This window comes from Hirundo rustica, chromosome 1 (assembly GCF_015227805.2).
Source record: "Hirundo rustica isolate bHirRus1 chromosome 1, bHirRus1.pri.v3, whole genome shotgun sequence".
NCBI classification, from domain to species: Eukaryota; Metazoa; Chordata; class Aves; order Passeriformes; family Hirundinidae; genus Hirundo; species Hirundo rustica.
Genome location: NC_053450.1, coordinates 86,078,162 through 86,105,277, shown reverse-complemented (window position 1 = coordinate 86,105,277; position 27,116 = coordinate 86,078,162). Strand labels below are relative to the sequence as shown.

Sequence of the window (27,116 nt, the reverse complement as noted above, 5' to 3'; positions counted from 1 at the left end):
TTTGCGGAGACGGCATCCCCCGGGCTCAGCGGGGCGGGAGCGGCTCCCGGCCGGAGCCGGCGGCTGTCCCTGCTCCCGCTGCTGCCGCCCCGTCGGGGTTCGCTGCCTCCGGGACGGGCGCCGCTGCTGCCCCCCCAGCTTGCCCCCCATTTCACACCTTTCGGGCTGCAAGACACGGTGGAGGCTGGACGGGGAGAACCCGAGCCCTGGGGGGAAACTGGGGGGAAAGGAGGCAGGGGTGCGTCTCATTCCACTCGGCGATCCCGGCTCCGCGGCCCGAGCAAAGCGGGGTTGGGTGGCAGAGGGTGTCGGCAGGGGGTACGACCCCGGGCACGGCGCGGGCGGGTGGGCGGATGCCCCCGCGTCTGCCTGAGCATCCCGGGGGCTCGGCCGGCGCCGTCTAGGACGATTCTGGTGGGTGTAGCGAGCTGGGTCTTTACAGTAAAAGCCGCCCGGCTCTCACCGGCAGGAGTTTCCCCGGGCTATTTATGTATGTGCGTCTGTCTGTACAGATTTAAAAAAAATCCAACCCAGCGGGGACGCGGAGGGCGCCGGGCTGCACGCCCTCCCGCCCGCAGCGTGTTTACCAGCAATGAGTATATGTCACTGCCTCAGATGTTTTCCAGTTCGCCAAGTCCCCGCTCCCCTCCGCCGGCTCCACCTCCGGGTCCGGGCCCGCCTCCCCCCCCGCCCGGCACGACGCCCTCCATCATATAAAGAAACTTCCCGGTGCCGTCGGCCCAGTCGCTCCGCGCCCCGTCTCAGCAGCCGCCCGGCAGCCGGCGGCCCCTGCCCGCTCCCAGCGCCGTGACAGAGGTAAGCGGGGCGCGGCCGAGCCCTCCGGGACCCCCAGCCCGGCCGGGCACGGCGCTCCCGCCGCGGGAGCAGGGAGGCGGGGTGGGCGGTGCGGGCGCCTCGGCTTCGCCCAGTCGGGGCTTCTCCTGCGGCTGTCGGCACCTGAGCGAGCCCTTTGCCTTTGGTTTTTTGTTTTTTTTTTTTTTCTTCCCCACTCCTCCCCCCCCCCTTTTTTTTATTTTCTCCCCCTCATTCTATTTTTTCCTTAATTTAAAGCAAAAGAAATAATTCCCGCCCGTTATCTGCTCCGGAGGTGAAGGCGCGCACCGGCCCCCAGCCCGGCCGGTTCCCGCTGCCCTCGGGAGGGTAGAGGGAACGTGTGGGAAGCATCCGCTTCGTGCACAGTGAAAGGGGGGAAGGTGACTTTTTTGGGGGTCTTCGCACGGGCTCGTAAGGGCTCCGCGCTGGGGAGCAGCGGTCCCGAACGTGCCCCAATCCCCCGGACGCGCCATGTGCAAGGGAGATGCCGGGGGACCGGGTTTGGTGTCCGGGGTGATGCTGCCCCTGCGGAGGGGTGTAAGGGGTGCGGAGCGGTGCTGCCCATCTGCCCACAGCAGTGTGCGCCCGTCTGGCGAGGGGCTCGGGGAGGCTCCTCGTGGGTAGAGGTAAAAATTTCTGGGTGAGGAATCGCTTAATTTTGTTAGATGTAATGGGGGGGGTGGGGGTGGAGTGGGAACCCACCAAACTAAGATTTCGGGCATTCAAGCATTTACCAGCTCGGTGAGACAAACCTGACGCCAGGCCCCCATCACTGGTGCCGGTGTCCCGGCGTTTGCACCTTCCCAGCGGGTGCCATCCCCGCGGAGCCGCTCCGCTCTCTCGGTGCGCGCCTGCGCCTCTGCCTGCAGCTACAGGGCTCTGTGTGGTGGGCCGCAAGCTCCCACGTCCCTGGGGACATAAGTGCCCTTCTGCCGGGCTCTGTGGGTTGCTGTCTTTCCACTTTTAGGCATATGCAGCGTATAGATTTGAATGTTGCTATGTGTGCGTGCTGGGAGCAGTTGGAGGGGTAGATATGTATAGGACATCATGTGTTCAAGTGTGTCTTGCTGAGGTGGGCTTGTGAAAGCTACTCTGGTGTTATAGATAGATGCCACGTAAACCGTAGCTGCACGTGAAGCCCTCCGGATCGTGTGCGTGATATGTCTGATACCACATATGTGCACCATCGTGTGCAAGTATATTTTAATGCAATTTTTTCCTCTTTTGGTTGAAAAGTGAACCCCCAGTTGAGCTCTCAGCAGGGCGAGGGAGTTGTGCCTTAAGTCACTTACAATAACAATTTCAACAACCGATGTCTGTTCATGCAAAACAGTATTGGGACAGGGGGAAGTCTGTCAAAGTCTGCAGCACAGGCAGTGCCTGGGGAGGGCTGTGGGGGGCTGTGCCCAATTTCCTGAGGCTCTGTACCGTGTTTCCCGGGGCCCCCGGGGCCCCTCTGTGTGCCGTGGCTGCTGTTTGGGGTGGTGTGTGTGACATCAGGGACCGGGCGCCGCTGGTGCAGACTTAGCCCAGCGCTTGACCTGTGGGTTTACCTCTCCCCACATCCTGCCCGTTTCCTCCTCCTCACCAGCCTCCCAGAGAGCCGGTGCTTGGACGCGTGTGAGAGCTCAGCTTGGTGGGGCACCCCAAAACCCCCCGCCCAACCTCTGACACGAGTGGCATGAACTTGGAGCCGGGCGAGTGCGGGATGAACTCAGTGAGCTGCGGCAATGGGAAACTCCGCCAGTGGCTGATCGACCAGATAGACAGCGGCAAGTACCCCGGGCTGGTGTGGGAGAACGACGAGAAGAGCATCTTCCGCATCCCATGGAAGCACGCCGGCAAGCAGGACTACAACCGGGAGGAGGACGCCGCCCTCTTCAAGGTACGGCTCAGCCTGGGCTTGGGATTGTGGAACACTGGCAGGGCAGGGGGGATGCCCCTCACCGTCCCATCCTTGCCACCTGTCCCTGCGGGCTGGTTCTGCTGGTTGGCTGCTGCTGGACACTGCCTGGCTGATGGCGCTGGCTGTGCCCTGGTGTCCCTGTGTTTGTGGGCCAGCCCACCCTTCCACAGTTCTCTGCGTGGAGCTAAATGCTCCTGGGACCGTAGCACGTCTGTTTCCACATTAATTCCCCTTTCTTATGACCACTAAACTGTTTTTTTGTACCTTACTGTGCTGCTTTTTTTTTAGCCCAGCCCTATAGGGAGTAAATTCATGAACAATTCATGCACATGTAAGCACACACACATGTGCTGTTTCAAGCATTTTGCCTTGTACTTTTTTCTTTTTTTTTTTCTTTTTTTCTTTTTTCTTTTTTTTTTTTTTTTCTTTTTTTTTCCTGCTCTTTTGATTATCTGAAATGTTTCCAGGCTTGGGCTCTTTTTAAAGGAAAGTTCAGAGAGGGCATTGATAAACCAGATCCCCCTACCTGGAAGACAAGATTAAGGTGTGCTTTGAACAAGAGCAATGACTTTGAAGAACTGGTGGAGAGAAGCCAGCTGGACATCTCAGATCCCTATAAAGTGTACAGAATAGTGCCAGAAGGAGCCAAAAAAGGTAAAGCATCTCAAATTCCCTGTGCAACAGAATGTGAATATATCTCATTGCAAGCATATGAGGCCTGAATTGTGCTTTTCTGGAATGGCCCTGCAGCCTTTTTAAGTCTTTTAAGGGACAAAAGTGAGGGCTCAAGTGCAGCTTGTTCTGGTGACTTGAGAGGCTGCGTCTGCGGGAGGACGGCTGGCGTTTGAGTTGGAGCACTGAAAGGGAGCCCCTGCAGGAAGATGCAGACAGGCGCCTGCACATCACTGGAGGAACTGCTCCTTTAGCTGGGGCCTCCCTGCCAGTTCTGTGTAGTGAGAGCCAAGCAGGAGGCTCAAGGGACAGGCAAAAAAAAAAAAAAAAATTGCATGCTGGATCCAGGTTCTGAATACAGGGAAGAGCGATTTTGGGGCAGACAGTAGGTAACTGCCTTGTGGGGGAAGGAGCTGGGGGTGAGGGAAGGCCAGCCTGCAGCCTCCAGGGCAGGGGCAGGGCAGTGCCTGCTCTCCAAGAAGGCCCTGGTGCCAGGCAGGGCCTGTGGGAGACAAAGGCTTGGCATCATTGTGCACTAGGCTGGGCTGCACTGTGCTGTGGGGCACCGCAGAGCCCAGTGGGAAAGACTGCCTCCCGGAGCTGACTGCAAGGGGAGCCAGGGAATCCATCCCAAGTGGGCACTGGAAGGCATTTTGGTCCTCTCTCTGTTCAGTGGCAGGTTGTATGAATTTGTCTTTAATGTGCCAATTTCAGATTTCCTTAAGATGTGGTTGACGTATTATTTTCATCCCTCTGGTGAACACAGGTGCAAAACAAATCAGCATGGAGGAACAGCCATTAATGATGAACCATCCCTTTCCGATAACCTCTCCTTACACTGCACTACCATCCCAGGTATGGCACTAGTTGAGCGTTTTGCTTGGTGCCTCTGCACTGAACAGTGCAATTTCCGTGCTCTGTGCTATGTCTGTCCTTGTTGGTGGGGCTCTCAGGTTCTCCCTGTGAAGAAACTTCATTATGAAAATTGAGAAATTGAGAAGCAACTTTTCTAATGTCAGATGAGGCCACAGGGCAATTGATTTCCCTCGGTGTTGTTTATCCCGGAGTAATGGCTCTTTTCTGTTGGACGACAGTTCCTAGCGCACTGCCGTTGTCTTGATGCCAGAATGCAAGCACCCAATGAGGCCTTGCTCTTTCAAGCAGACATTTACCAGCAGCGCTTTGACTGCCTTTTGTTATTCCACTCCGCTTATTATTTACACCAGTGGTGAGAAACTCATTTGAAAGCCTCATTGGTGGTGGTGGCGAAGTGCCATCTGCGCAGCCTGGGCACAGCTCAGACCTCCATGGGCTTTGGCAGGGCAAATCAAGGAGCTGAGATGAGAAAACTGATGCAACACATAGCCTTAGTTCTGACAGCTGCCTACTAAAAGAACGCCTTGTTAAATTGAATAGGTACCGAACTACATGGTGCCCCATGAACGGAACTGGAGGGAGTTTGCCCCGGAGCAGCCGCATCCTGACATTCCCTACCAGTGCGCCAGCGTCCCCTTCGCCGCTCGCGGTCATCACTGGCAAGGGCCCAGCTGTGAGAATGGTAAGACACCCCTGTTTAGGGCTGCCTGCTGAGGCTGGCCACCTGGAGGAACCTCAGTCTCCAGGTTTATCATTTGTGGCTTTGATTTGAATTAAGAGTTGTGGATGGAGAGGAGCACTGGGCTCCCTTGAAAGGGAGCCACCTTTGTCCTGGCTCTCGCATTCGCTGCCACTGTATGTGTGGTGTGTGGGCTGTGCAGTTCTCTGCATTGGTAGAAATCAGCCCCCAAAAGTCCTCAGCTGTCTCGAAAGCCCTGAGCAATAAAGAAGGCAACCAACCCTCACAAAAACCCCAAATGGGAACATATGTTCTTCAGCTTCTCTCTCTGATTTTGGACTCTTTGTGGCATACACCAGTGAGGATTTCCCTCCAGCCTTGTGGGTTAGACTGGCATTATTCTCCCTAGAGGAAAGCTGGAATTATTACTTTATTTTAGTGCTGTGGCAGTGGGACAACTTGTCAGGGATTGAGACTCTCTTGGGGCTGGTACAGCAGAAACAGAATAAAGGGATGTTTCCTTCCCCAAAGTTCTCATAGTACCAGAGCCTAACACAATCACGGCTTTCCAAGCTCTGCATCTGTAGGAAAAAGCCCAAACTGTGAAAACTGGCAGTGCTGAAGCCTGCAGAGAATAAAACATAAGAGAAAGGGAACTGTGTGTTGTAGATCCTGGCAGGTTAACTCACTTGAGGATGCAGGCATTTACTTTGTGAGGAGAAGCACCTGGTTCAGAAGGGCCGGAAAGAATGGGAAGCAAGAAAGGACCCTTGGAGTAGGTGCTGCGTTTTCAGAGGACAGCTCTGTCCTGGTTTTGATGCAGAGAAATCTTTGGATCTGCTAAAAAGTAAATACTCAGTGGACTGCAACTTTTGCTGTCAGTATATTGGAATTGTTAGGCAGAATGCTTTGCTTTTAGTTGAGTTATGTGCTAATAAAAAAATTAAGGTAGATCAAGCAGAGTGAGTTCTGCCCTGAAGTACATCCTCTGCAGTACTTAAACACATTTGGATACTTTGCTGAATTTGTAGGTAGTTGTTAGTGGTTGATGCCGTGTTTATCCCTGGGCTCTAAAACTTGTCAAGATATTGTGGGTATTCTTTATCCCCATCACTCCAGCTTCTGACCATGCCAATGAGAAAGGTAACGAGTGCTTGTCTGCAAGTCACTTGCATCATCCTCCAAAGGCTTTTATTGGCATTAAGAAACAGAGGAAAGCCATCAGTTGTTCATGGTATAATCCACTTACTGAAAGGCATCTGTTGGAACAGTTTAGTAGTAGTTCTGCTAATAAAACCCTAATAATCTCCTGCACAGTTTTCTCTACCTATGTTTAAACAGTGTTAATCCCAGCTTTATTGTTATACCCATCATTAGTAAAGTTTTTGGAAAAATGAATTGTTTTCTGCAGGCAACTTTTAAGGGCACTGTAGTCTAGTTAAAAATGTAAATTATTTCTCTAATGGAATAACATGTTAAGTAAGGAAAAGGACTAGCAGGAATATAGAAAGGCTAAGGGACTATTTCATGCAGACCCAAATAAAAATACAGTCCAGGTAACATGTGGAGTGGTTGGTAGAGTTGGCCTACCTGGAGAAATTGGGATATAGGACCTTTTTAAGAAGAAGGGGAAAGTGAGAGAGAGTTCCTGTGCGAGGCCCAGAAGACTCACTTTTGCTTTGCTGTGATCTCTGCCCTAGCTTTTCGTTTAGGATTTAGGCAGCTGTCACTAACTTTTGTTTGTGAAAACAGGTTGTCAGGTGACGGGAACATTTTATGCTTGTGCTCCTCCTGAGTCCCAGACTCCTGGCATCCCGATTGAGCCAAGCATAAGGTCTGGTGAAGCCCTCGCTCTGTCAGGTAAGGTCCGTAACCCCCCAGGCTTCCTGGGGAGCTTGACAAGAGACTCCCACTTTCGCCTTGCTCAGGCACCATCTCTCCTTTCAGATGAAAGGAAAAAAGAAGGGGAAAAAAAAAAAAATAAAAAAAAAAGGCAAAAACAAAACTCCGTGGTGAATTAATTTGATTTAGGGTTCTAAGTCTGTTTTCCAGGATACTTAAGCGCTTACAGCCCCAGCTCCAAGGGGAGCTTCCAAGGTTAAAGCTAATGGAAAGTGCTTCACTGGCTTGTGGTATTAGTGCTGGGTTGCTTTGGTGAGACACCAAATCAGGCCTTCCTAGGGGAGTTTGGCAATTTAGGACTGCCAGTGACTTAAGGCTCAGGTTTTCATTTGGGAGGAGACCCATCCCCCAAACTGATGTTGCCTGGGTACCTTGTAGTGCTCCTGTTGGTGCCATCTGGCTTTTCTTGGCTTTGTTATCCCTGGTGGGGAAATTAAAAAAAAAAAAAAAAAAAAAAAAAAAAGAAGTTATTTCAGCCAGGTTTGCAGATGTCTGGATGCTGGGGAAATTTCTAAGTAGTTCTGGCAAAAGGTGTGGAAATGTGCTTTTCATAGAAATAATGGATAGACCTGTAAAGTGATACTTGGTGGGTTTCTTAAGTGGGATTGTTCTCCCGAATCAGGGTCAGTGTATGGGTCTTTGTGTGTGTATGTGAACATATATTGTACAGACATGTATATACTATGTATATATATATATTCAGTGTGAATTCATAGGAGACAGCCAAGTGGACCAAATGGCCATTTGAAAGCAAGCTAGGGGATTTTGTATACAGCCCTGTTGGAGCTGGAGCCAGCAGTTGCTTCTCTCCAGGCAGCTGAGAGAAAGTTTGCAGGTCCCCTGTGCAGAAGCCTTTTCTATGCAAAGTCTGGGGGGAAACACAGCTACTTCCTTGTTAAATCTGAGGAAGTGTTCTGAGCCCGTGGGTTTAATTGTGACGTGAATTTGGAAAATGTGACCAACATCAACTTTTTCTGTGTAGATTTTTCCTTTTAAATGGAAATGTGAAGTTTGTGGGATTTTAGTTCCTACCAAATTCCCATGCATCAGTACCCCTTTTAATAAGATGAGAGAGCATTAATGCTACTCTGCCCCCCCTCAAAAATAGTATTTTAAATTATTTTTATTTTTTTAATTTTTTTTTAACTAATATGAGCTTCTGGGTGGTGCTGACCACTGGGCTCAGAAATCTTATGCAAACTATGTCTCTTGGCCTTAGCACAGATCTGAAACATAAAACATCCGTACTAATGTATCACAGTGATTGTTTTTTTGTTTGTCTGTTTGTTTCTCCTGGTAGACTGCCGGCTCCACATCTGCTTGTATTACCGTGAAATACTGGTGAAGGAGGTGACAACTTCCAGTCCTGAAGGCTGTAGGATATCCCATGGCCAAAGCTACGAGGTCAGCAGCCTGGACCAAGTTATCTTCCCTTATCCAGAAGATAATGGCCAGAGGAAGAACATAGAAAAACTACTGAACCACCTGGAAAGAGGAGTAATTCTATGGATGGCGCCTGATGGCCTCTACGCTAAGAGACTTTGCCAAAGCCGGATCTACTGGGATGGGCCCCTGGCGCTCTGCAGTGACCGACCCAACAAGCTGGAGCGGGACCAAACATGCAAGCTCTTTGATACTCAGCAGTTTTTAGCAGGTAATTCCCACCATGGCTTTGATGCCTTTTTGGAAATGTCACCTGGTCACTGTCCACATCAGCTTTATGGGAGTGCCCTTTTCATTAAAGTGAGAATTGCCCCTCGATACTTCTGGGCAAATGCAGCCAGGGGGTACTTGAGTCCCGAGTAATCCTATAAATTTCTGTGCTCTCTGCACATTCAGTGCCCCTGCACAGACCAGCAGGAGTCAACTGGGGCTCAGCTGGTGACACCCAATCCCTCACACTTCTACATGAAGCATAAGGAGGAATGTAGCAAAATTGTTTTCCCACAAAAAACTGGATCTTCCTCTTGGATTTGCTAGTCAAAGTCTTTGATAGGTCTGTGGTCTGCACCTGCACTCCTCTCAGCTTGATCCAGAGAAAGCCTGAGGTCTTGCCCAGAGTACACAAGTTTCAGTAGCAAGCCTTCTTTTCAGTCTGTGCCAGTGTCTAAAAGATATCTAGGATTTCAAAAGGTTTTCACAAAATCGGGAATTTCAGGATTGCCTAATATTCTGAGCAAGGAGGTGCATACCTCACCAGAGCTCTCTGGAAAGTTCTCATTTTGCTCAAGGCAGTGCAGAAGGAGCAGGGGAGTACTTTAGGACAGTGCTGTCTCCTTCCAGCCCATGAAGGGAAGGGGCAAAGATTCAAGCCCCCTTCCCAGCACAGTAGGAGAAAGGAGAGCTGTCCCCCCAGACAAACTGGTGAGAGATGGTCATTGTCCCAGGGGACCGCTTGGGCAGCAGGAATAGACATTGGCCCATATTTCTGGCTTTGCTTAGAGATGAGCTAAGTGGCTATGATTTGGTGTGTTTTTTTACTAGAACAGGGCATCAGCACCGGCATGATGCTCTCAGGGCAATAATGCCTTGCAAAACTTTAAAAACCCCAACAAACTCATCTGCTTTAGCAAGGTTGATGCGCTATCCCAGAGAAACAGCCAAGAAAAAAATGCATTTAAAGAGAGAAATCTTACATAGATGTGAGAATTGACAGTTAGAAAGGGGAATTTGAGGTTGGGTATTGGGTTGGGCTTCAATCACATGCTAATTTAAAGATGTATAATTCTGTGCCTGGTGATGGTTTTAGAAATCCCTTTCCCTTTTCTCAGGTGGTTTTTTAGACGTGCTCTGGGTTCTTCCAAATGGTTGACAGGACATCTCTTTTTAGACACCTAACCCCAAAGATAAGCTCAAGCAATAGTTATTTTTCACCCGTCCTAAATTACTTATGCACCAGTGCCTGTGCAAACCCAAGTATGTGGTTGCAGTCACAGTCTGTGGCATGTGCAAAGTGGGGTTTTGCATGTGATGACGCTCACTGAAATTTGTGACTTGCCTGTCACATCTGCTTGTTAATTGAATGTGCTGAGGTCCCAGCCTGCAAGCAAGCTCAGGGAATCCCCTGCACTGGGAAACTGGGACTCCCCTGGGAAGAGAGGCAGAGATCTCTGCCAGGAGAGGGAATCATGAACAGCAGAGAAAGGGACAGATGCAGAGCTGCTATGAACCAACCACAGCTCTTGGGAAACCACTGAGGAGCTGAGCTCCGCAAAGCAAACTGCACTGGAGCATCGGGGCCTGTGCTGAGAAGCCTCTGATACTGAGAAAGATAAAATGGGACAATAAATCAGAAACCAGGGGAAAGGTCTCTGTGGAGAGAGAGAAGTGGATTGTACTTGTTGTAAATTGAGCTGGGTGGAGAGTCGAAGAACAGAGGAAGAGAGCTTGGAGTGGGAGGGTGGCAGCCAGAGAACGGTTGGTGGGACAGAAGGAGTGGCAGCTGGAGCTGGAGTATCAGGAGGTGGGAAAGGTTTGGGGAGGCATATGGGGAGCCCTTTGGTGTTCGACAATGCACTTGGGCCTGGAAGGGAAATGGAGCGAGTAGAAGGTTTTGGAGAAGCACAGGGCTGACCTCAAACCATGATTACTCTACTCTGGTGGTGGGGAAAAAAAGGGCTTTCTTCTCCAGGTCTGTGCTATGTGCACTCCCACAGGTATTCAGGATTTGGAGAATTGCTGAGGCCAAGTAAAACTAGGGAAAGAGGAAGTTGAAAGAAATTGCACATTAGCAGCATGGGTGGATTGGCCTTGGGTGGATCACCATCTCTGTCCTGTAGCAGCACAGAGGGAAGCAGAGTCCCATGGAAAATATATCTTTTTTCTTGCCTTATCCCCAGAGACACTTTTCAGGAGTTTTTGGGGAAAGCTACACTTTATTCCATGTTTTACTTGTTCTACTGGCCCTCTCAGTAAGAGTGGTGGTCCAAGCCAGGGCTGGAATACAGTTGTGGTAGCCACTGAATCCACATCTTGGTCTGAAAAGCTTGCAGTTAGAGTAGGAATGGCAGGGGTATATTTTGGGAAAAGATGCATTTGTCATGTCAAGTTCAAAGGCTCTCCTTTCCCTCTCTAGCAGGGAGGGAGCTTCATTGTAACACATTGGCTTTAATATTAACTGCAGCTTTTTCCAGAAAGCATGAACAGGGAAATGGAATGGAATATTTACCTATCAGCTGTTTAGAAACATAGCACTTAACACACTCTTTATCAAGGATATTGTGTTGGATGGAATTTTCTCTTTTCTGGATAGAAATGCAATGTCAAACCCACAACATTTGGTCTACAACACTGGAGATTTTGGTCTGATTGGAAGTACATTATAAAGGCCTCCCCTGCTACTTTTCATATGGGGACACTGACTATTAGAGTAATGATATCATTTGATCATTTCACTTTGCACAAGGTTATGAGTTAGCAAAGAGAGTGCAGGGGCACAGGAGACACAAAAAGCTCTTTTGCTGGTTCAGTACATGGCTGAGGTAGAGCCCTTCCCCTTCCCTTACCTCAGTGTCCTGCACCGGGCACAGTGATGACCGTGGCTCTGTGACACTCTGGCTGTGGCTAAATTTTGTGCCTGGCAGTATTTTGTGACTCTGGCATGAGCAAGCCATGGGTTTTAGTGCTGCTCTTGTGTGTGTGCTTGAATAGTTCCCAGTAGCAGTAGTGTCTGCTCCAGGGGTTCTGCTGTTGGGGTCCCATAGAAGTACTAATTAGAAGACATCTTGGTTTGTGCAAATGAAATTAATTGTGAGACAAAGCAAACAGAAAAGTTGCAGTGCTGTAACTAGCTCCCCCTGATCCGAGGGAAAGTCTCCAAACTCAATGTCTTGTGCTTACCTTTTGTCTTTTTCCTGACCTCTCTCATCATCCCCTGGACTTACTTTATCTTCTTCACTGTGCTCTAGGGTCGTCCACAAAGTCTGTCTTACTGACCTGTACTGGTTTTGACTGGAGCAGGGTTAATTTTCTTCATAGTAGTCCATGTGGTGCTGTGGTTTGGATTTGTGACCTAAATAGTGCTGATAACAGAGGGACAATTTAGCTGATGTTGAACAGTGCAAGCACAATGTCAAGGCTTTCTCCGTGTCTCACTCTGCCCTCACGGGCCGCAGTCTGGTGTGGATGAGAGTCTGGGAAGGGGCACAGCCAGCGCAGCTGACCCCAGCTGAAGGATATTCCATTCCATATGACCTTGAGGTCATGAGGGCATGAGGGAATTTGTCAGAGGTTGCTGTTGCCTGGGCACTGGCCGTGTGTAGGTCATTCGGTCTTGAGTGATTGCATTTTCCATCACTTGTATTTTTTTGTGTTGTCTTCTTTGTTTGTTTCTTTTTACCCATTAAACTGTCTTTATCTCAACCCACAATTTTTTTTCCTTTAGCCATTCTGCTTTTCTCTCCCATGCTGGTTGTGGGGCTGAGTGAGTAGCTGTGTGGTGCTTGCCTGTCTCCCATGATTATTCCACAGCACGGTACTTTCTCTCTTCCCAGAGCTGCAAGCCTTTGCTCACCATGGACGTCCTCTGCCGAGATACCAGGTCGCTCTGTGCTTTGGGGAGGAATTTCCAGATCCACAGAGGCAGAGGAAACTAATTACAGCCCATGTAAGTAGGATTTCTGCCTTACCTAAAACAAGCACACTCCTTGGAGGACGTGAATCTGCCAGTCAGGCTTTTGTGCCTCATGCAGATTATGAGAGAGGTAGTAAATCGTTGAAAATGCAGCACTTTCCAGAAGTGGGTTCAATCCCCAGATCTGCAAAGGATTGGCTGGTAGCCCTCAGTAGGGCAGAGCACCTGATTTTCCCTCTCTGTAGAGCATGTAATTTGTGATCTGCCGCAAATCCCATCTAAAGCTGAAATGCACCTGGAACTGCTGGGCTGTGTTATCACCACCAGCCCCGTTGTGCAGCTCCTTGGGCCGCCTGGCCAGTGCAGGATGTGGTGCTTTTACACCCCCTGCACTGAAGGTGCTCCAGAATCCCAGCCTGCCTCTCCAGGACCTCAGCCCTTAATGGGATGCAGGGGCTGCCTGTGCAGCTTTAGGGTTCAGTCGGTGTCAGGCTCGTGGGCTGGCTGACCTCAGTTCACGCACACTCAAAGCCGCTGTTTCGGGATGCACTCAGAGGGTGATGGCAGAGACTGAGACCAGGTACTTTCTGAATTGGCTGTTATTGGCCCATAAAACCACAAGAGAGGTGGTAATGCTCACATTAGTGGCAAGGCTTAGCTTACTGCATCCTTGAGAAGAAAACTGGTGTCTTTTCTAAATTTTTTGAAAGCTCCTTCAGTAGCAGGACGGGTCCCAAGTCAGACCTCTGCCATAAGCTGTGCCCTCTCCTTAGGCAGTGTAGCTTTTGTGCTGCCACTCTGCTGCCTAGCAGGTCTCTGAGGTGGAAGTTGAGAAGCTCACAGATCCATCCTGAGCTGTGCAACGATTAGTTAGAGATAGGCGCTCATCCCTGACTCTTCTTCAACTCTTTTCTGTTTCTGTGTTGACTTTCCACCTTTCCATTCCTGCTTCCTAGATCCTCTCTCCAGCCCCCTAATCCATCTCCTGTCCTGGCATCTTCTCTATGAGCCTGTACCTCCTGCTCTTTCTGGAGCTTTGCTTCCCCTTTTTGCTCAATCTGCTCGTCCTCTTGATCTGTCCTGACTTGTGGGCTGGTGGGACTCTACCATCCCACCAAACAGTCATGCACTGGAAGCTGCCTGGGGGCACCTGTGCTACTGTCTTCCCATCTCCACCATGGCATTTATTTCCTCCGAAGCAGTTACTGTGTCTTTTAATATGGAGGGATTGGCTGACCAGAAGGAGAGGGCTGTGGAAAAGTGTCATCCAGCCTGTAATCCACTGACAGTAAGGAGAGCTTCAGGTGTTTGTTCTCAGTGTACAGCTCAAATATTTACAGTCAGAGCCCAAAGCCCTGAGAGGGAGTGGTGGCTTCTGAAGAGACAGAAGTGAAGGCAGTGCTAGCTCATACAAATCCCACTTGGGGGTTGAACAAATTCCTCATCAGAGCTTGAATGAACAAGAGTACCCTGGATGTTAAGTTGAAATCTAACTTCAGACACTGAGTCATTTTGTGACATACCTCAGCCTACCTGAGGGCTACAACATTTCAAGTTAAGTCCTCAAAATGCATTGCAATGCAGAGAAGACTTTTGGCATGTTCAATATGTATTTAAACACCTCGAGTAGCCATGGGCATGTATATCCTGCGGGCATTGCTCACATCCTGGGGCTGGCTAAGGGACTGTAATTTTTCATACATCATTTGTGTCACTGCTACCGTCCCTTCTAAATGAAGGCAGTGAAGGTAAGGAGTGTGTGCAGGTAGTGAGGCACTTGGCAGCAGAGCTAGGCTAGGCTAGGTAATACCTAGCTTAAAACAGAGATCGGTGAGACTGCTGAAATTGTCTTCCCACTCTGCTAAGCAGAACTGTTTTGTCCCATCTTGTTTGTAACTTAAAACCACCCTGAAATAACTAAGATAAGAAGCATGAACTTTTGTCACATGTCTGATTAACATTTTGTCTATTCTTAAGGTTGAACCAATGTTTGCCAGGCAACTGTATTACTTTGCTCAGCAAAACAGTGGACATCTGCTGAGAGGCTATGATTTACCAGAACTTGTGACTAGTCCAGAGGATTATCACAGATCTATTCGCCATTCCTCTATCCAAGAGTAAGAACCTCAGAAAGAGTGGTTTTAATGGCACTGTAAAGATTGTGCAGAGTGGAAGAGCAGATCTGGGTCACAATTTGGAGATCCACAATCACGGCTGGATGTGTTCGGGGTTCAATGATAGGAAAGTGAACAACTAGGACAACTCCATTGTACAATAAAAATGACGGGTCTTCAACATTTGGATGCTATGTCTCACGTAGGGTTCCACTGTCACTGAGAATTAACTCAAAACTGACAAAATGATTGCTGTGTTTACGTTTGCTTAATGTTCTCCTTGGCTTTTGAGGACTGATCCTTACTGAAGACTTAAATCCAGAGTTTACATTGTTACCTTTGCAGGGCTATTTATTTTGGATTACTGATCTCAGGGAAAGTACATAAATTTGCTGTGTTCCCAATTTGAAACGGTAGCTACTGTAGGTGGGTAGCAAACGTAGATGGTTTATTGAGAATAGCTAATATGTGTAAGTGGTTATAAATTTAGATTCATAAGTGTGATGCCTATATTCTTGTATAGAATATTTCAGTGTATTTTTTGAAAACAATGCAATTCTTCAGAGACCTATTTTTTTAATGCCTGACTGACACTTGTCCTGACAATGAATTTTGTTGCTGCCATTGTTGTTATTGGATTAGCCTCCACGATAGCAGTTTCTAAAGTGATGCATTTATGGTACTGTGTAAAGAAAAGTGACCGTTCAACTCATATTACCTGTGAATTTAGTGGATTAACCACTAAAATTCTAGAGTCCCAAAGAGCAGGTTTATAAAGAAATTGCATTTTTCTTATAATTGTAAGCTATTATGCATGCATTATACATACATATGTATGTATGTGTATATGTATGCATTAGAATGAAGTTGGCAGACCTTGCAAATAGCACAGAAATGGTCCAGCTACCCCTTTTTGATGTCACATGCATAAGCCAGTTAAAATAACCACCACCTCTGACTTAAACAGAGCCAGCTCTGCTGTTTGTGTGCACTTGCAGCTTTCTTCCAGTGGTACTGAAATGAACGTGAAGGAAGAGCTCAAGGAGAGCAGCATTTGGCCTCCTGTACTAAGACAGTCAAGGAAATACTTGCTTGAGTGTTTGCAGAATTTGGTGCAGTTTGAAGCTTTCGGTGATAGGGTGCCATTAGAAAGACAAAGAAAAGAGGTCTGTTGGATGTGTGTGTGTCAATGAAGTTTCCTCGCTGGCAGGCAGACCGTGTGATCTTAGCAGCTTTCCCTCCAGAACACGGTCCCCCTGTGCTTAGCAGACATACTTCACTTGACTTCCTAAATGAGGAAGAAAAAACGGTACTTGGTCTGGCAGCAGACTTGTGTCTTAGGGACTTTGAATTTATACATCTTACAGATGCATACTCTTTTGGGATATATTATCCCCTCCTTCTCCACAGTGCCAAGCAGGATGAACAGATCATTTCAACTATGTTACTTGAAGGCTTTTTTTTCCTGGCTTAAAGATTTTTGTAGGGAGACCCCTTTCTTAGACATTAAAAGCAATGCTCTAGGTGACCATCTGAGCTTCGCATGTCCTGCTTCTGTCCTGCGCATACATTTTACTGAAAGGGACTTCTGTGTTCAAACTTAACTGGTACAGTACAAGTATTTGATGTGTTTTTCACTTTTTTCTAGTGATTGTTGCTTCATATGCTCATTGCTTCAGCTAACGTCTTGGAATAAAGTTCTATTTCCCTACCAACTCGGTGCGTATGTGTTGTTTTCAGTAGTGGGCCAAATCTAACGCGTGCGGTTCTGCGCTGTGAACCTGGGCAGCGCTGCTGGCCGTCTATGGGGAACTCTGCTCTGAGCTAAAAGTGCAGAGAAAGGTCAAGAGGTAAGGATTTTTGCTTACGGAAACGTCTGTGATATTAGCCACAGGTAGCAGAAAAAGGGAAAACGGGGAGGTTCCCCTTTGGCTGTTGGCTTCCATGGACACTGCAGCAGAGCCCTGCAGCTGGGGATCTGGTGCTGCAGTGCTCTGCCCCTGCCCTTCCAGGGCTTCTGGGGCTGGGGACCAGGCTGGTACTCTCCTGCCCAGCCCAGCATGTGGGGATCCTCTGACTGCCACTTAGTTCCTGGTTGTTATAGTTTCCAGTGGACTTTAAAGTGAGTAGAGCTAGGAAAGGGGGAAAAGGAGGATGGTGAACTGAGCTAAAGTGGTGAAGTGAAGTAAAGTTGTGAAGTTGCAAATAGGAGGGAATTTACCAGTAGCCCCTCTTTGTTGGAAATCAGAGTTCTGAGAGGGGGTTTTGGGTGCAGGAGCTTACAGAGCAAACGAGGTGTGAAGTACAACTGTGAGATCTGTGAAGGATCTGAAGATGGGAGGGAGAGTATTTTTTCTTTCTGTGCAGACTCCTGTTGACAATCGAGGTGCATTATAATTTTTGGCTTTGGAATGAGCTTTTAATTGTCTTCCTTGAAGCAGCATAATTTAAAGCCAGCAGCTGTGCAGAGGGAGGGAAGGAGGGAGGGAGAAGAGCACAATCTAATTTCTGGCCAAACACAACTTGCTTGGAGAAATGGTGCAGGGGGATGAGTGGAAGGAAAATCAAGTTGTTATTTGAACCAAAAAATTGTTTTGCATATGAAGACTTAAAGTTTCATTTACTTTTGTGACCATTTCTTACTGCCCAAAATAAATATGAATACCTAAAGTGGGGAAGAAACAAAAAGCAAACAAGAAAAAAAACCTGGAAATATTTTCTCCTTTTAGTATCTTTTTTACAGTCACTATGTGAAAGCATTTGAGGTACTTCCTACCTCGGTTAAATTCTGTTTATAGTTTCTGAGGTCTACTTCCTTCCTGTTATGTTTTCGGTGGCATTGTAAATGACGTTTTACTCCTGTCAACACCAAAGGCATGGCTGTTTTTTGGGGGTTTTTTTAGCTTTTTTTTTTCTCCCAACGTTTTCTGTGTCAGTATTGGTTTTTCTGATTTTAATACAGCTGCAGTTGCAACTGTTTCTTGAAAGGGTTTTGTAACAGAAGCACCTATATTCCAAATTTGGTTCTGCTGAGTAGTTTTGCCTACTGATGTAAACTGCATGAGCCTTAGAGGGGTTGTAGGTTAACCAGAAACAAGGAGATATATTTTAACCTCAATTAGAGTGTAATGGGGTTTGTGGAAAAAACACAGGATTCACGTGAAAACCCCTGTGGCCTTTTAGCCGGGCATACGCATGGTGTTTACATCAGCGTTTGTCAGCAGCGTGGAGGTGGGGAAACACCACCCTCTGCACAGGGCTTTCAGGAAAAAGTAAAGCATTTTCTCTTGCACACTCTCAGATCACTGTCTGTGTATACTTGTAGAGAGGCAGGGGGGAGGAAGGGGGAGGGAAGAGAGAAAGAGAAAGAGTACTCACCGAAAAGGCCAAGCAGATTGAAACAATCTTATCTCCTTTCCCAGGCAGAACTGTGTGCCAAATTTAGATGGACTTGGATGGCAAGATATTAAAGATTGCCTGGGTATCTTTTATGTGAACTCTGATCTGGCTGGTCGTAGGCTAAGAACTACTGATTTTTGGTTTAATGTTTATGAGTTTGGTTGGCTCTGAAGAGATGTCATAGTTGTGCGGTTGCTGGTGTGCAGCCATTCAAGCACTTAACTTTCAAAAGTGTGGTCAGGTAAGCACGTCTTTGTTGCATCCCAGAGGACTGGTCGCATCCAGTGACCCACAACCAGCTTCACTCCCGGGCTTCAGGAGCCAGATGGCCCAATGCCTGCAGAATGCTCTGTGCCCTGACTGTGCTGAAATGACAGTGAAGGAGGACCTAAATTAGGTGTCTCAGAAAGAGACTCTTGGAACTATAGATGTTAAATAACTTAGGAACACACTCATTGGATGGGTTGTCGCTGTCCTTTTGGCGGCTGGCAAGAAGAAAAGGCAGTCACCTGTGCTCAAGTGGAAACTGAAAAACAGGCCAGGTGCCTTATTTCTGCGTTTGGACTTGTTTTTCTGCTTGGCCCTAGCAGAGGCTGACTGGACAGCTGATGTCAGAGTGGTTTTGCACAGGGTGATGTTCCACAAAAAGGCAATTGAAGAGTGCGAAGAGCCCAGTCCAGGTTTTCATCTCAGATAGGAGAAGCGTCATGCCCTGGTGAACAATGGCAATGAAACAAGACTTCATTTTGCAAATGCATTTTTATTGTTTCTGCACAGCATGGCTGCCTCGCATGTCTCTGCAGGCAGCTGGCAGCCTCCTGCCACTCTAGCTTACAGTGCTGCCAGCTGAGGCCAGACCTGGTGTGCTGGGCACTTCTCTCAGATCAGTCTTCCAGGCTTCAGCTATCGTTTCCTGCTCCCTAGGTCACAAATTATGCAAAAAATTCTGTCTTTTAAGCTAAGAGAATAGACAGATCCAGGTGACTTTTCACAAACCACATGCCCTCCATTTCTCAGGAAGTGTTTTCATCTTTGGCCTTTGGCTCTCTCTATTATGATTTTGGGACCAGCTTCTGAATTCTTGCTCTAGGAATGTCTGAAATCCAAAAACTTGTGGACTCTGGTTGTCCTATTTGCTTACCCCAGCTTTTAATATCTTTCCTAGCCAGGCAGAAATTATGTCTGTGTAGTATCAATGAAACCACTCCCAGAGGAAGTTCTGTGAATGCCCGTGTGAACCTGGTGAGGTTAGAGCCACTCAGACATCTTACCTGAAATATGCTTTCCAAGCTCTCTCAGCTATGTCAGTGCAAGTGCAGTGTGCACATCACCATGTGCATGAAGCACATTTCATCCCATCCTCACCATATTGTTTGTCTTGCTCCTTCTCACTTCCTTTGTGAAAAGCAGATGTTTAAATCTGGATCAGGTAGATAGAGAGCCCCGATCTCCTCAGGTCTGCAAGACGCAGATTCGCTCTCTGACCTGGGAATGGCCAGCACAGCACAGACAGTGGCCAGATGCTTTCGAGCTCAAGCACTTCTGCTGTTTGCCTCCAAAATGCATGTAGCCTGTCATTGTCCGTGGATAAGTCCTACTCATACAACAGGGACTTATTTATCTCATAGAGTCTTATACCTTCTCTTCCTGGTCTCACGTGCCTTGGCAAACGGTCATCAAGGAATTTCCTTTTTTTCCTGGTGGTTGCAGTCATCTAGTAATGTGCATTGCTAGGTACCTTGTTGTGGGTCTGTCTCTCCCCTTCGACTCTCTCTTGGGTCCTCTATCAGTTTTGCTCTACACTGGCAGCAAGATCTAAAGGCAGACTGTGCCTCTTAGTTGTGCATGCCAAGCAGGATGGGGCGCAACCTTTGAAAGCTAGTCTCTAGACAGCACCACAGGTGCTGTAAATGTGAATAGGATGTTCTTGTGTCTTCCCAGTTGTGGTTCTGACCCTCAAACCCATGAACTGATCAGCAGAATGTAATCATGGCAATCATGGCTTTTCCGTAGGAAGCTGGTGTTCAGCTTCTCTCCACCCGAGGCACCACATTCAAATTGCAGTTTCTCAAGGTGATTGAGTCAATGGTTTCTCATGCTCCTGTCAGAGCCATTCATAACTGGGTCATAAAAGCAAAGGCTGAGCATTTCTAGTTTCTAGCAAAGAGCATATAGCCTCCAATAAAATCGCTTTTAGAGCTAGATATCCTACTTTTTTTCCTTTCAAACTTCTGGGTTTCGTGATTTTATATCCTCAGATACTAAAGTTATGGGTCAGGCCTTGATCCATCTCTAGCAGCTCATTTTCATTTCCTTTTTTCTTACACGATCAAGAGGTCTAGCCCTCTTCGTGGCTGTCCCCTCCCACAGGAAAAAACCCATGCAAGGAGTAGTGAGAGAGTAAGACTTCAAAAACAGTGCGAATGACCTCATCTACTGTGGAGACATCAGCCTCCAAGAAATAGGAAAGGTCAGAGCTGTTTAGAGCAATGGGGTTTTCACAATTCAGCTAAAAAACCCTTGAAGATTTCTTGGTGTCCTCATCCTTTATCTCATCTTTTCCCAAACTGGCTGGTGACCCTCCACCCAGAGAATTGGCTGCTCTGCGGTTTTTAACATAGATTACCATCCTATGTTCCATTTCTTAACATGGACTTTCCAAAGGAAAAGTGGCAAAATAAACGACAGATGTTTGCATGGGGATATTGGAAATCCTTTTTGCCCTTTACAACCAAACACAGTGTTTTCTCCTCGAGCTTCTTCCACCCCCCAGCATAGCGGAATCCCGGAAGTTTTAATTGCACCGTGTTAAAAAATATTATTATTTGAGCTAATTAGCTGGTTTGGTCGCTGAGCTTGGCGCGGCTGTCTGTGCGGGGTCAGAGGCGCACAAGCCCTCTCGGCGGCGGCGGGAGGCTGGAGGAGCTGGGAGCTGTCTGTCCCTGGCGCCGCGGGCCGGGCAGGGGGTTTGCCTGGTGTCACTGGGCGTTGGATGCAGCTCACCCGTAGCCGCAGACAGCGCCAGCCTGAAGGATGACTCTGAAGTCTCACTTTCCTTTAAAAACCATCGCTGCAAATAAAATGGCTTACCTACAATCCCCACAGATTTACAGGCACTATTTAAATATAGCAAGCATCGATGTCTATCTGCAAATTACTAGGAAATGAATAAATCGAGGCGACGTAAACCGCAAGAAGGAAGTTTGAGATCAGCCTGGAGCTGTGATAGGGCCGCGTGTGCCGGGGACCCGGCCGAACCTGCGCCACCCGCGGCCGCGGCGGCAGCGCCGGGCCGGAGCAGGCCGGGCCGGGCCGGGCCGGGCCGTCCGCGCTCCCCGGGCCGCACATCCCCGTGTGCCGCCCTCCAGCCAGCTGGCAAACCTGGAGGGGGCTGGAGCTGTGCCCTGGGGGCACCTGCGCCCCCGCAAAAGCCAGAGGCACCCCGGGGTCCCAGCCACCGGGAGGGGACGGCGCGGCGTTTTCTGGAAATGAACGGGCTCATTTCTGGGAGGCAGTGGTGGGGGTGCTCCAGCAGGCAGGGGAGTGCAGGGAGGATGAGTGCAGGAAGTTGAAGCGTGACTTCTGTGCTGCTAACCATCCTGCAGCCTGCTAGATGCAGACATCTGGCAAAATTATTTGGCCTGGCTTTTTTTTTTTTTTTTTTTTTTTTTTTTTTTTTTTTTTTTTTTTAAATTGTGAACTTTGATTACTTTTTTTTTTTTTTTTTTTTGATTGCAACATTTATATCAAAGCCAGAATCATTAAGTAAAACATGAAGGTATTGCATACAGAGTGTGTGTGTGTGTGTGTGCAGCTAGCAAGCCACCCTCGCCCCTCTCTAATAATCTTCTACACGATTGGCAGGGTTTATTCCCATGTGAGGGAGGTGCCAATGGCAACCTAAAAATTTTATGAAAATATTAGGCTGGGGAGAGGAAAAAAGACCAAGTGCAAATCAGCATCTGCTGCAGGCTCTCAACACATGTTTGGCACTTAATTTTTCAGACTCCACCAGGGAGGAGTGTCCATTGATGCCTTGTGCCTTATTAACCCCCAGAGACAGCGCTGCAGGACAGGGCCTGCTAACTCTGCTGCTCCAGAACTCCATCTTACCCGCAAAGTCTTGTGGAAAACAAAGCACATACCCCAAGGGCCCAATAAACACATTTCTCCTCCTTCCACATGCCAGGTGTTCCCAGGATGAAGGCTCTTGGCACCAACAACCCTTTTCTCTGGTCACCAGCTTTAGGGACAGGCTGTCTGTGGGCAGGGGAAGGGAAATGCTGGCATGCAGCCTCTTCTTCCAGCCCCTCTGGCGCATGTGGGACAGTACTGTCACACCCCTGCGGATGGGATAGTACTGAAATTAGTCTAGCAGGATACAAGGATTGTCAGCAGTGCCCTCTACCATTCCAGCCAAATTGTGTCTTTCCCAGAAAACCTCTGCATCTTTGGATGGAGGAGGCAGAGGACAGTGGCTGCAGGTAGGAACCCAGTGAAGGCAAGGAGCGAAGTGTGGAGAAGGACAGAGGGTTGAGGACAGTTCAGGTATAGCTGGGGTTCATTAAGGCCATTTAGTGTGTTCTGCCTTTTGCAGGGGTCTGGAGTAGAGAAGTGGGTTTTGCCCAGGAGGAGAAGTCAGCTAGTTCTCAGGAAAAAGGCAGCACGTGCAGACATGAGGAGCAGGAAAGCCATAAAAAATGTAAAAATAAAAATCAGTACATACAGACAGATCTTCCCCTCAAAAAAAAAAAAAAACAAACAAAAAAAACCCCAAAAAAACCAACCAAACAAAAAAACCAAAAAAAAAACAAACAAAAAACCCCAAAACAAAACAAAAAAACACCCAAACCAAAGAAACCCACAAACCCCCCCCCCCCCAAAACAAACAAACAAACAACAACAACAAACAAAACAAAGAGACAAGCTAAATTTGGGTGAGAAAGTGGGAAAAGGGGTGGGCAGGTACGAGCTGCTGCTTGTGGCCTCACAGGGTCAGTTATGTGGGGCGTGGGGGGAACGGGAGCTGTTATGAGGGCAGGTCTGGAAGAGCTCACTGGGAGTTGAGATAAGGGAATGGGCCAGGAGCAAGCCTGGAGACCATGCTAGGGGAGGACAGAGGAGGGAAAAGGGAGTGAAAGGGCCCCCCAAGGGGCAGCAATGGGGCCTTGGCTGTGAGGGAAGGTGACAGTGGGGCTGCTGAGTGTGGATGTAAGTGGAGGGCAAGGGGAGGGAAGTTTGAGTAATACAAGGTAGCGAGCTGTGGTTGTAATAGGGGAGGAAGTTTGAGGAAGAGCTAGGAGGGAGAAAAGGAGCAGAAGGCAGCACAGCGAGAGGGATGCTGCAGCCACTGATGCCCTGGCAGTCAGGAGGAAGGGAGGCCAGAAAGAAGAAGAGGATGGAGGATGATGATGGTCAGCAGTAAGGATCTGGTTGTGTTTAGGGGAGTCAATGTTAAGTGTGTGTCTGGGTCCAGGGGAGCTGGAGGAAAGGGTGATTGGAAGGCCTTGCCAGGAAGCTTTCATCCACACTTGGAGAATCGGGTAAAGTAGCTCATGAGCTGGAATAGAGGGAGCCAGAGTGAGTCCAGTGCTAGAAGAGAGAAAATCAGGATACTCAGGGCTGTTGGAGAGGACCTGAAGGATGTTTGTGCAGAGGGACAAGTTTTTGTGCTGAAAAAAGCAGCAAAGCCACAGCCAGTGATACAGCCAAGGTCACGGCAAGGCCAGGTGGAGAGACAAGAAGATGCTGCTGAGGGAGAGACAAAGGTGGCCTTAGAGAAGGAACTGAGAGTCCAGAGATCAGATAAGGAGCAGAGCACAGCCTGAAGAACGTTTTTAAGAGGAGTGAAAGTTAGCAAGTGGTCCTGATGTGGTAAAGCCATAGTGAAAGTGGGATGTTGAATATTTCCTCAGTTCCTCAACAAAATCAAGCAAAGCTTCCTTGGCTTCAGGTAAGTATCTCCCCACAGATATCCACGTGCTCCTGCTCCTGCCCAGCCATCTCCAGCTCCATGTTTGGAAGTAGAAAGTGAAGAGTATTACTCTTGGAACAAAGACAGAAGTTCCTGTGCAGTCCACCAGGGAATCTCATCAAGACAGCCAAGGGTTTAATGGGCCAAGAAGGCCGATTTTAAGTAGTGAATCATTCAATTAATCATTGATTTTATTGCCAGTGATGCAAAAGTACAAGCTGCCATTGCTAGTCAACACTTCTCTTCTGGAAAGCCCAGCTCCTCGGACTGCCAGTGCCGTGACCGTGCTCCCAGCAAGAAGGTGTTGCTGTGAGCTGCACAGGTGCAAGGAAGTGCTCTGTTTGCACAATGCCTGGGGTTGCTCTGGATCACACAGTCCAGCAGAGATGTCCTTCCCTTTCCATGAGCATGCAGCCAAGCCTTGCACACCAATTGTCTCCATCTTGCCCCTGAGTCCCTTGCAGTCCTTCTGTGGGCTGGGCTGGGGCATCCACCCCTCCTCTCCCCCATCCCATGGGTGGAGGGGAGAGGCTAAATGCACCAGCCAAAGGTCACCTACCTGATGCTTGCGAAGGATTCACGGGACAGGGTCTTCTGCCTGGCCAGAGGAAAAGTTAGCCTGCCCCCAGAGTGTGTGGGAAAACACCTGGTGAGGTTTGCTAGGCCAAAGGTCTGCTAGGGGTAGGTCTGAATAAACCCATGATTAAAGGCTACACAAAGCCATCCTTGCACCCCTAAAATAGTTCTGTGCTTATTTGTGAGAAACCATTCAGGTTTGCTTTTAAATGCTCTGGAAGCAGGTGAGTTTTAAGCTAAGTACACAAAGAAAATGTGCCGTTTATCACTTTTTTATGCTGATGATTAAAGCAAAGATTTTCTCTTCTCTTCAAGGAATATTGTGAACTGAGTGCAATCGTGTTAATGACAGCAGTAACAACAACAGAGTATTATTTTAGTGGAAACTGAGGTGTTGGTGAAACACAATCTAAGAAACTGGAGCAGGACAAGGCTGGGTTAGAGGCTCAAAATCCTGATTCCACTGACTTTGTGGGCTGAGATGTCACCACTGAGAGAAAAGTCTATGTTTTAAAAAACCTGGGATGACTTCAGTTATTTGGGAGTGTGTCTGTGGTATTACCTAACTGCCGAGGACATCCCCAGGAACCTTGCATCCACCTGCCTCTGTTTTGATGGTCAATTTGGAACTGAAGCAACTGATGTGGTGGAAATAATTGTCTCACCATCTGATTTAGTCACTCTGGTAAGGTGTTTGCAGAACTTAGTGCTTTGTATAGGATAACAAAAAAGCAATGGGCTGGCTAATTCAATTAAAAGCAAATAACTAGTCTAGTCACTGACAGCATGTGGGAGGAAGTGGTGTTGTTTCCACTGTGACTGGCAGCGAGTGACTAGCAAAAACAAGGTGGTTTGAGGAAGGCTTGCGTGTTAATGGCATTTCCCTGTTCTGTTTGTCAAGCAAAGGTGGGAATATAGAGTCAGAATTTACTCGAATCTGTTCCTTTACAAGAATAGACGGGGCCCCTCCATGGGAGCGGTGCCGAGTCACCGAGGCACACAGGCAGCCCTGAGCTCTCTGCACAGTGCCCGTGAGTGCCAGGGGCAGGTACTCGGGGTCACTGCGGGTGAAACAGAGCAGAAGCCACCAGAGCTGTGCACGGGGCAGGTAGGAGATGGCGGTCTGGCTGCCGGGAGTGCTGAGCTGCTTTTGCTCCCTCTCTCTGTGGCAGCCGGGCTCCCACTGCCTGCTGCCAGCTGAAGGCTTGTACCTAAGAAAAGTCTGCCCGTGGCGGGGCTGATTCACTTCGTACTTGCAGCAGTCGCAGGCCCACTTGGCAGCCACGGACTCAGCAGTCTGGCTGTGGTATCGGATCAGAGTTTTTCCAGAAGTGAATCAGACTCTGCATGATAGCTGTATCAGGCATGACAACCAAAAAGTGTCTAATAGCAGCTTTCTCTGTCTCTGTCTGTCTGTGTTCATCTGTCCATCATTACAAAGATAAAAAGGCCACCTGTACTGGGTGCTCCATCCTACAGGACGGCCTATAGGATGTTGATTCCCTCCCGACCCCCTCAGATGCTTTGCGTGAGGAGAAAATATTTCTGCATCAAAACTCACTTTAACAGAAAATTGTCCATAAATAGCTAATTCCAGCCTTTCAATGGCTTAATCTTTCAGTCAGAGTCTTGAGAGAGCCAGAACTGAGGTGCAGTGCAGAGAGGGTCCGTTTCTGGGCTCCTGAATATGTGATGCCTTTCACACTGGAGCCGGGATTCCTCCACCGTGCTGCACTCCTACCCACAGCTCTTACTCTGATTTGAAATCTGCCAGCCCTGGCTGGTACCAAATTCCTCATACCAAATCAGGCTCAGCCTTCTAATAGGTCTTGTTTCTCTTCAAATGCATAACAGCAAAAATAAAATAAGTATGTAGATTCTCCGCCTCCCGCACCAGCAAATACATTTTGTCGATGGAAACAGAGGGGATTTGCTCCGGACTTAGCTCTGTCATTTCAAAGATGTACAGAACAGCGTAAATCTGGAAAAGCTCAGACTTGAACTGTCATTCCCTCTGGCCCATCCTGATGTTCCCATGCTGGTTTTGGTGAGTTTTTTGTCTGTGTCTCGTCTTGGTTCAAATCAGACTACAAGCTCTCTGGTGCAGTGTGTGGGCATTTCTCTGTCACTAAGCACTGAGATGAGCTGGTGGCCCCAGCTGGGAGCTCTGCGTGGTGCCACACCACAGAGTCTGGGAGATGGTGGCGGGGTGAGTGTAACAAATGCAGCCAAGAAGTAGCATTGCTATAGCACATCTTACAACACACAAAGCGCCAGCACACGCTTGCTGGCATCCTGTGGGGGGGCACAACCATCGTGGCCATGCTGGGTGCTTTGGAAGACACAGCCTGCAAGAGTGTCCTGCAGCATCCTCTACCACCAGCCACAGGGGCATCCGCAGGAATACAGTGAGAGGAGATGCAGAGGGTCCCCTCTGCAATCAGAGGTGACTTAATACCACTAAATGAGTGCCCAAATGTCTCCAGGATATTAAAAACCCTCACAACAACATAACCCAAGGATGTGCCCAAAGCAAAGCTATGGCTGTGTGATGCACATATCCACACCGCACAGCTCCAGCCATTCCAGGGCTTTGCAGCCCTGTGTTCTCA

At 48.4% G+C, this 27,116-nt stretch overlaps 1 protein-coding gene across 1 annotated transcript; it reads left to right on the top strand.

Annotated features, from left to right (window-relative positions):
• The first annotated feature begins 749 nt into the window (after nt 1–749).
• Nucleotides 750–16,213, top strand: IRF4 (interferon regulatory factor 4). Its single transcript, XM_040068505.2, has 9 exons — nt 750–816; nt 2,426–2,719; nt 3,208–3,394; nt 4,179–4,267; nt 4,829–4,970; nt 6,720–6,827; nt 8,170–8,523; nt 12,362–12,474; nt 14,419–16,213. Exons 2-9 carry the CDS (start codon nt 2,516–2,518, stop codon nt 14,560–14,562), a joined length of 1,341 nt encoding a protein of 446 aa, XP_039924439.1. The 5' UTR covers nt 750–816; nt 2,426–2,515; the 3' UTR covers nt 14,563–16,213.
• The last annotated feature ends 10,903 nt before the right edge of the window (nt 16,214–27,116 follow it).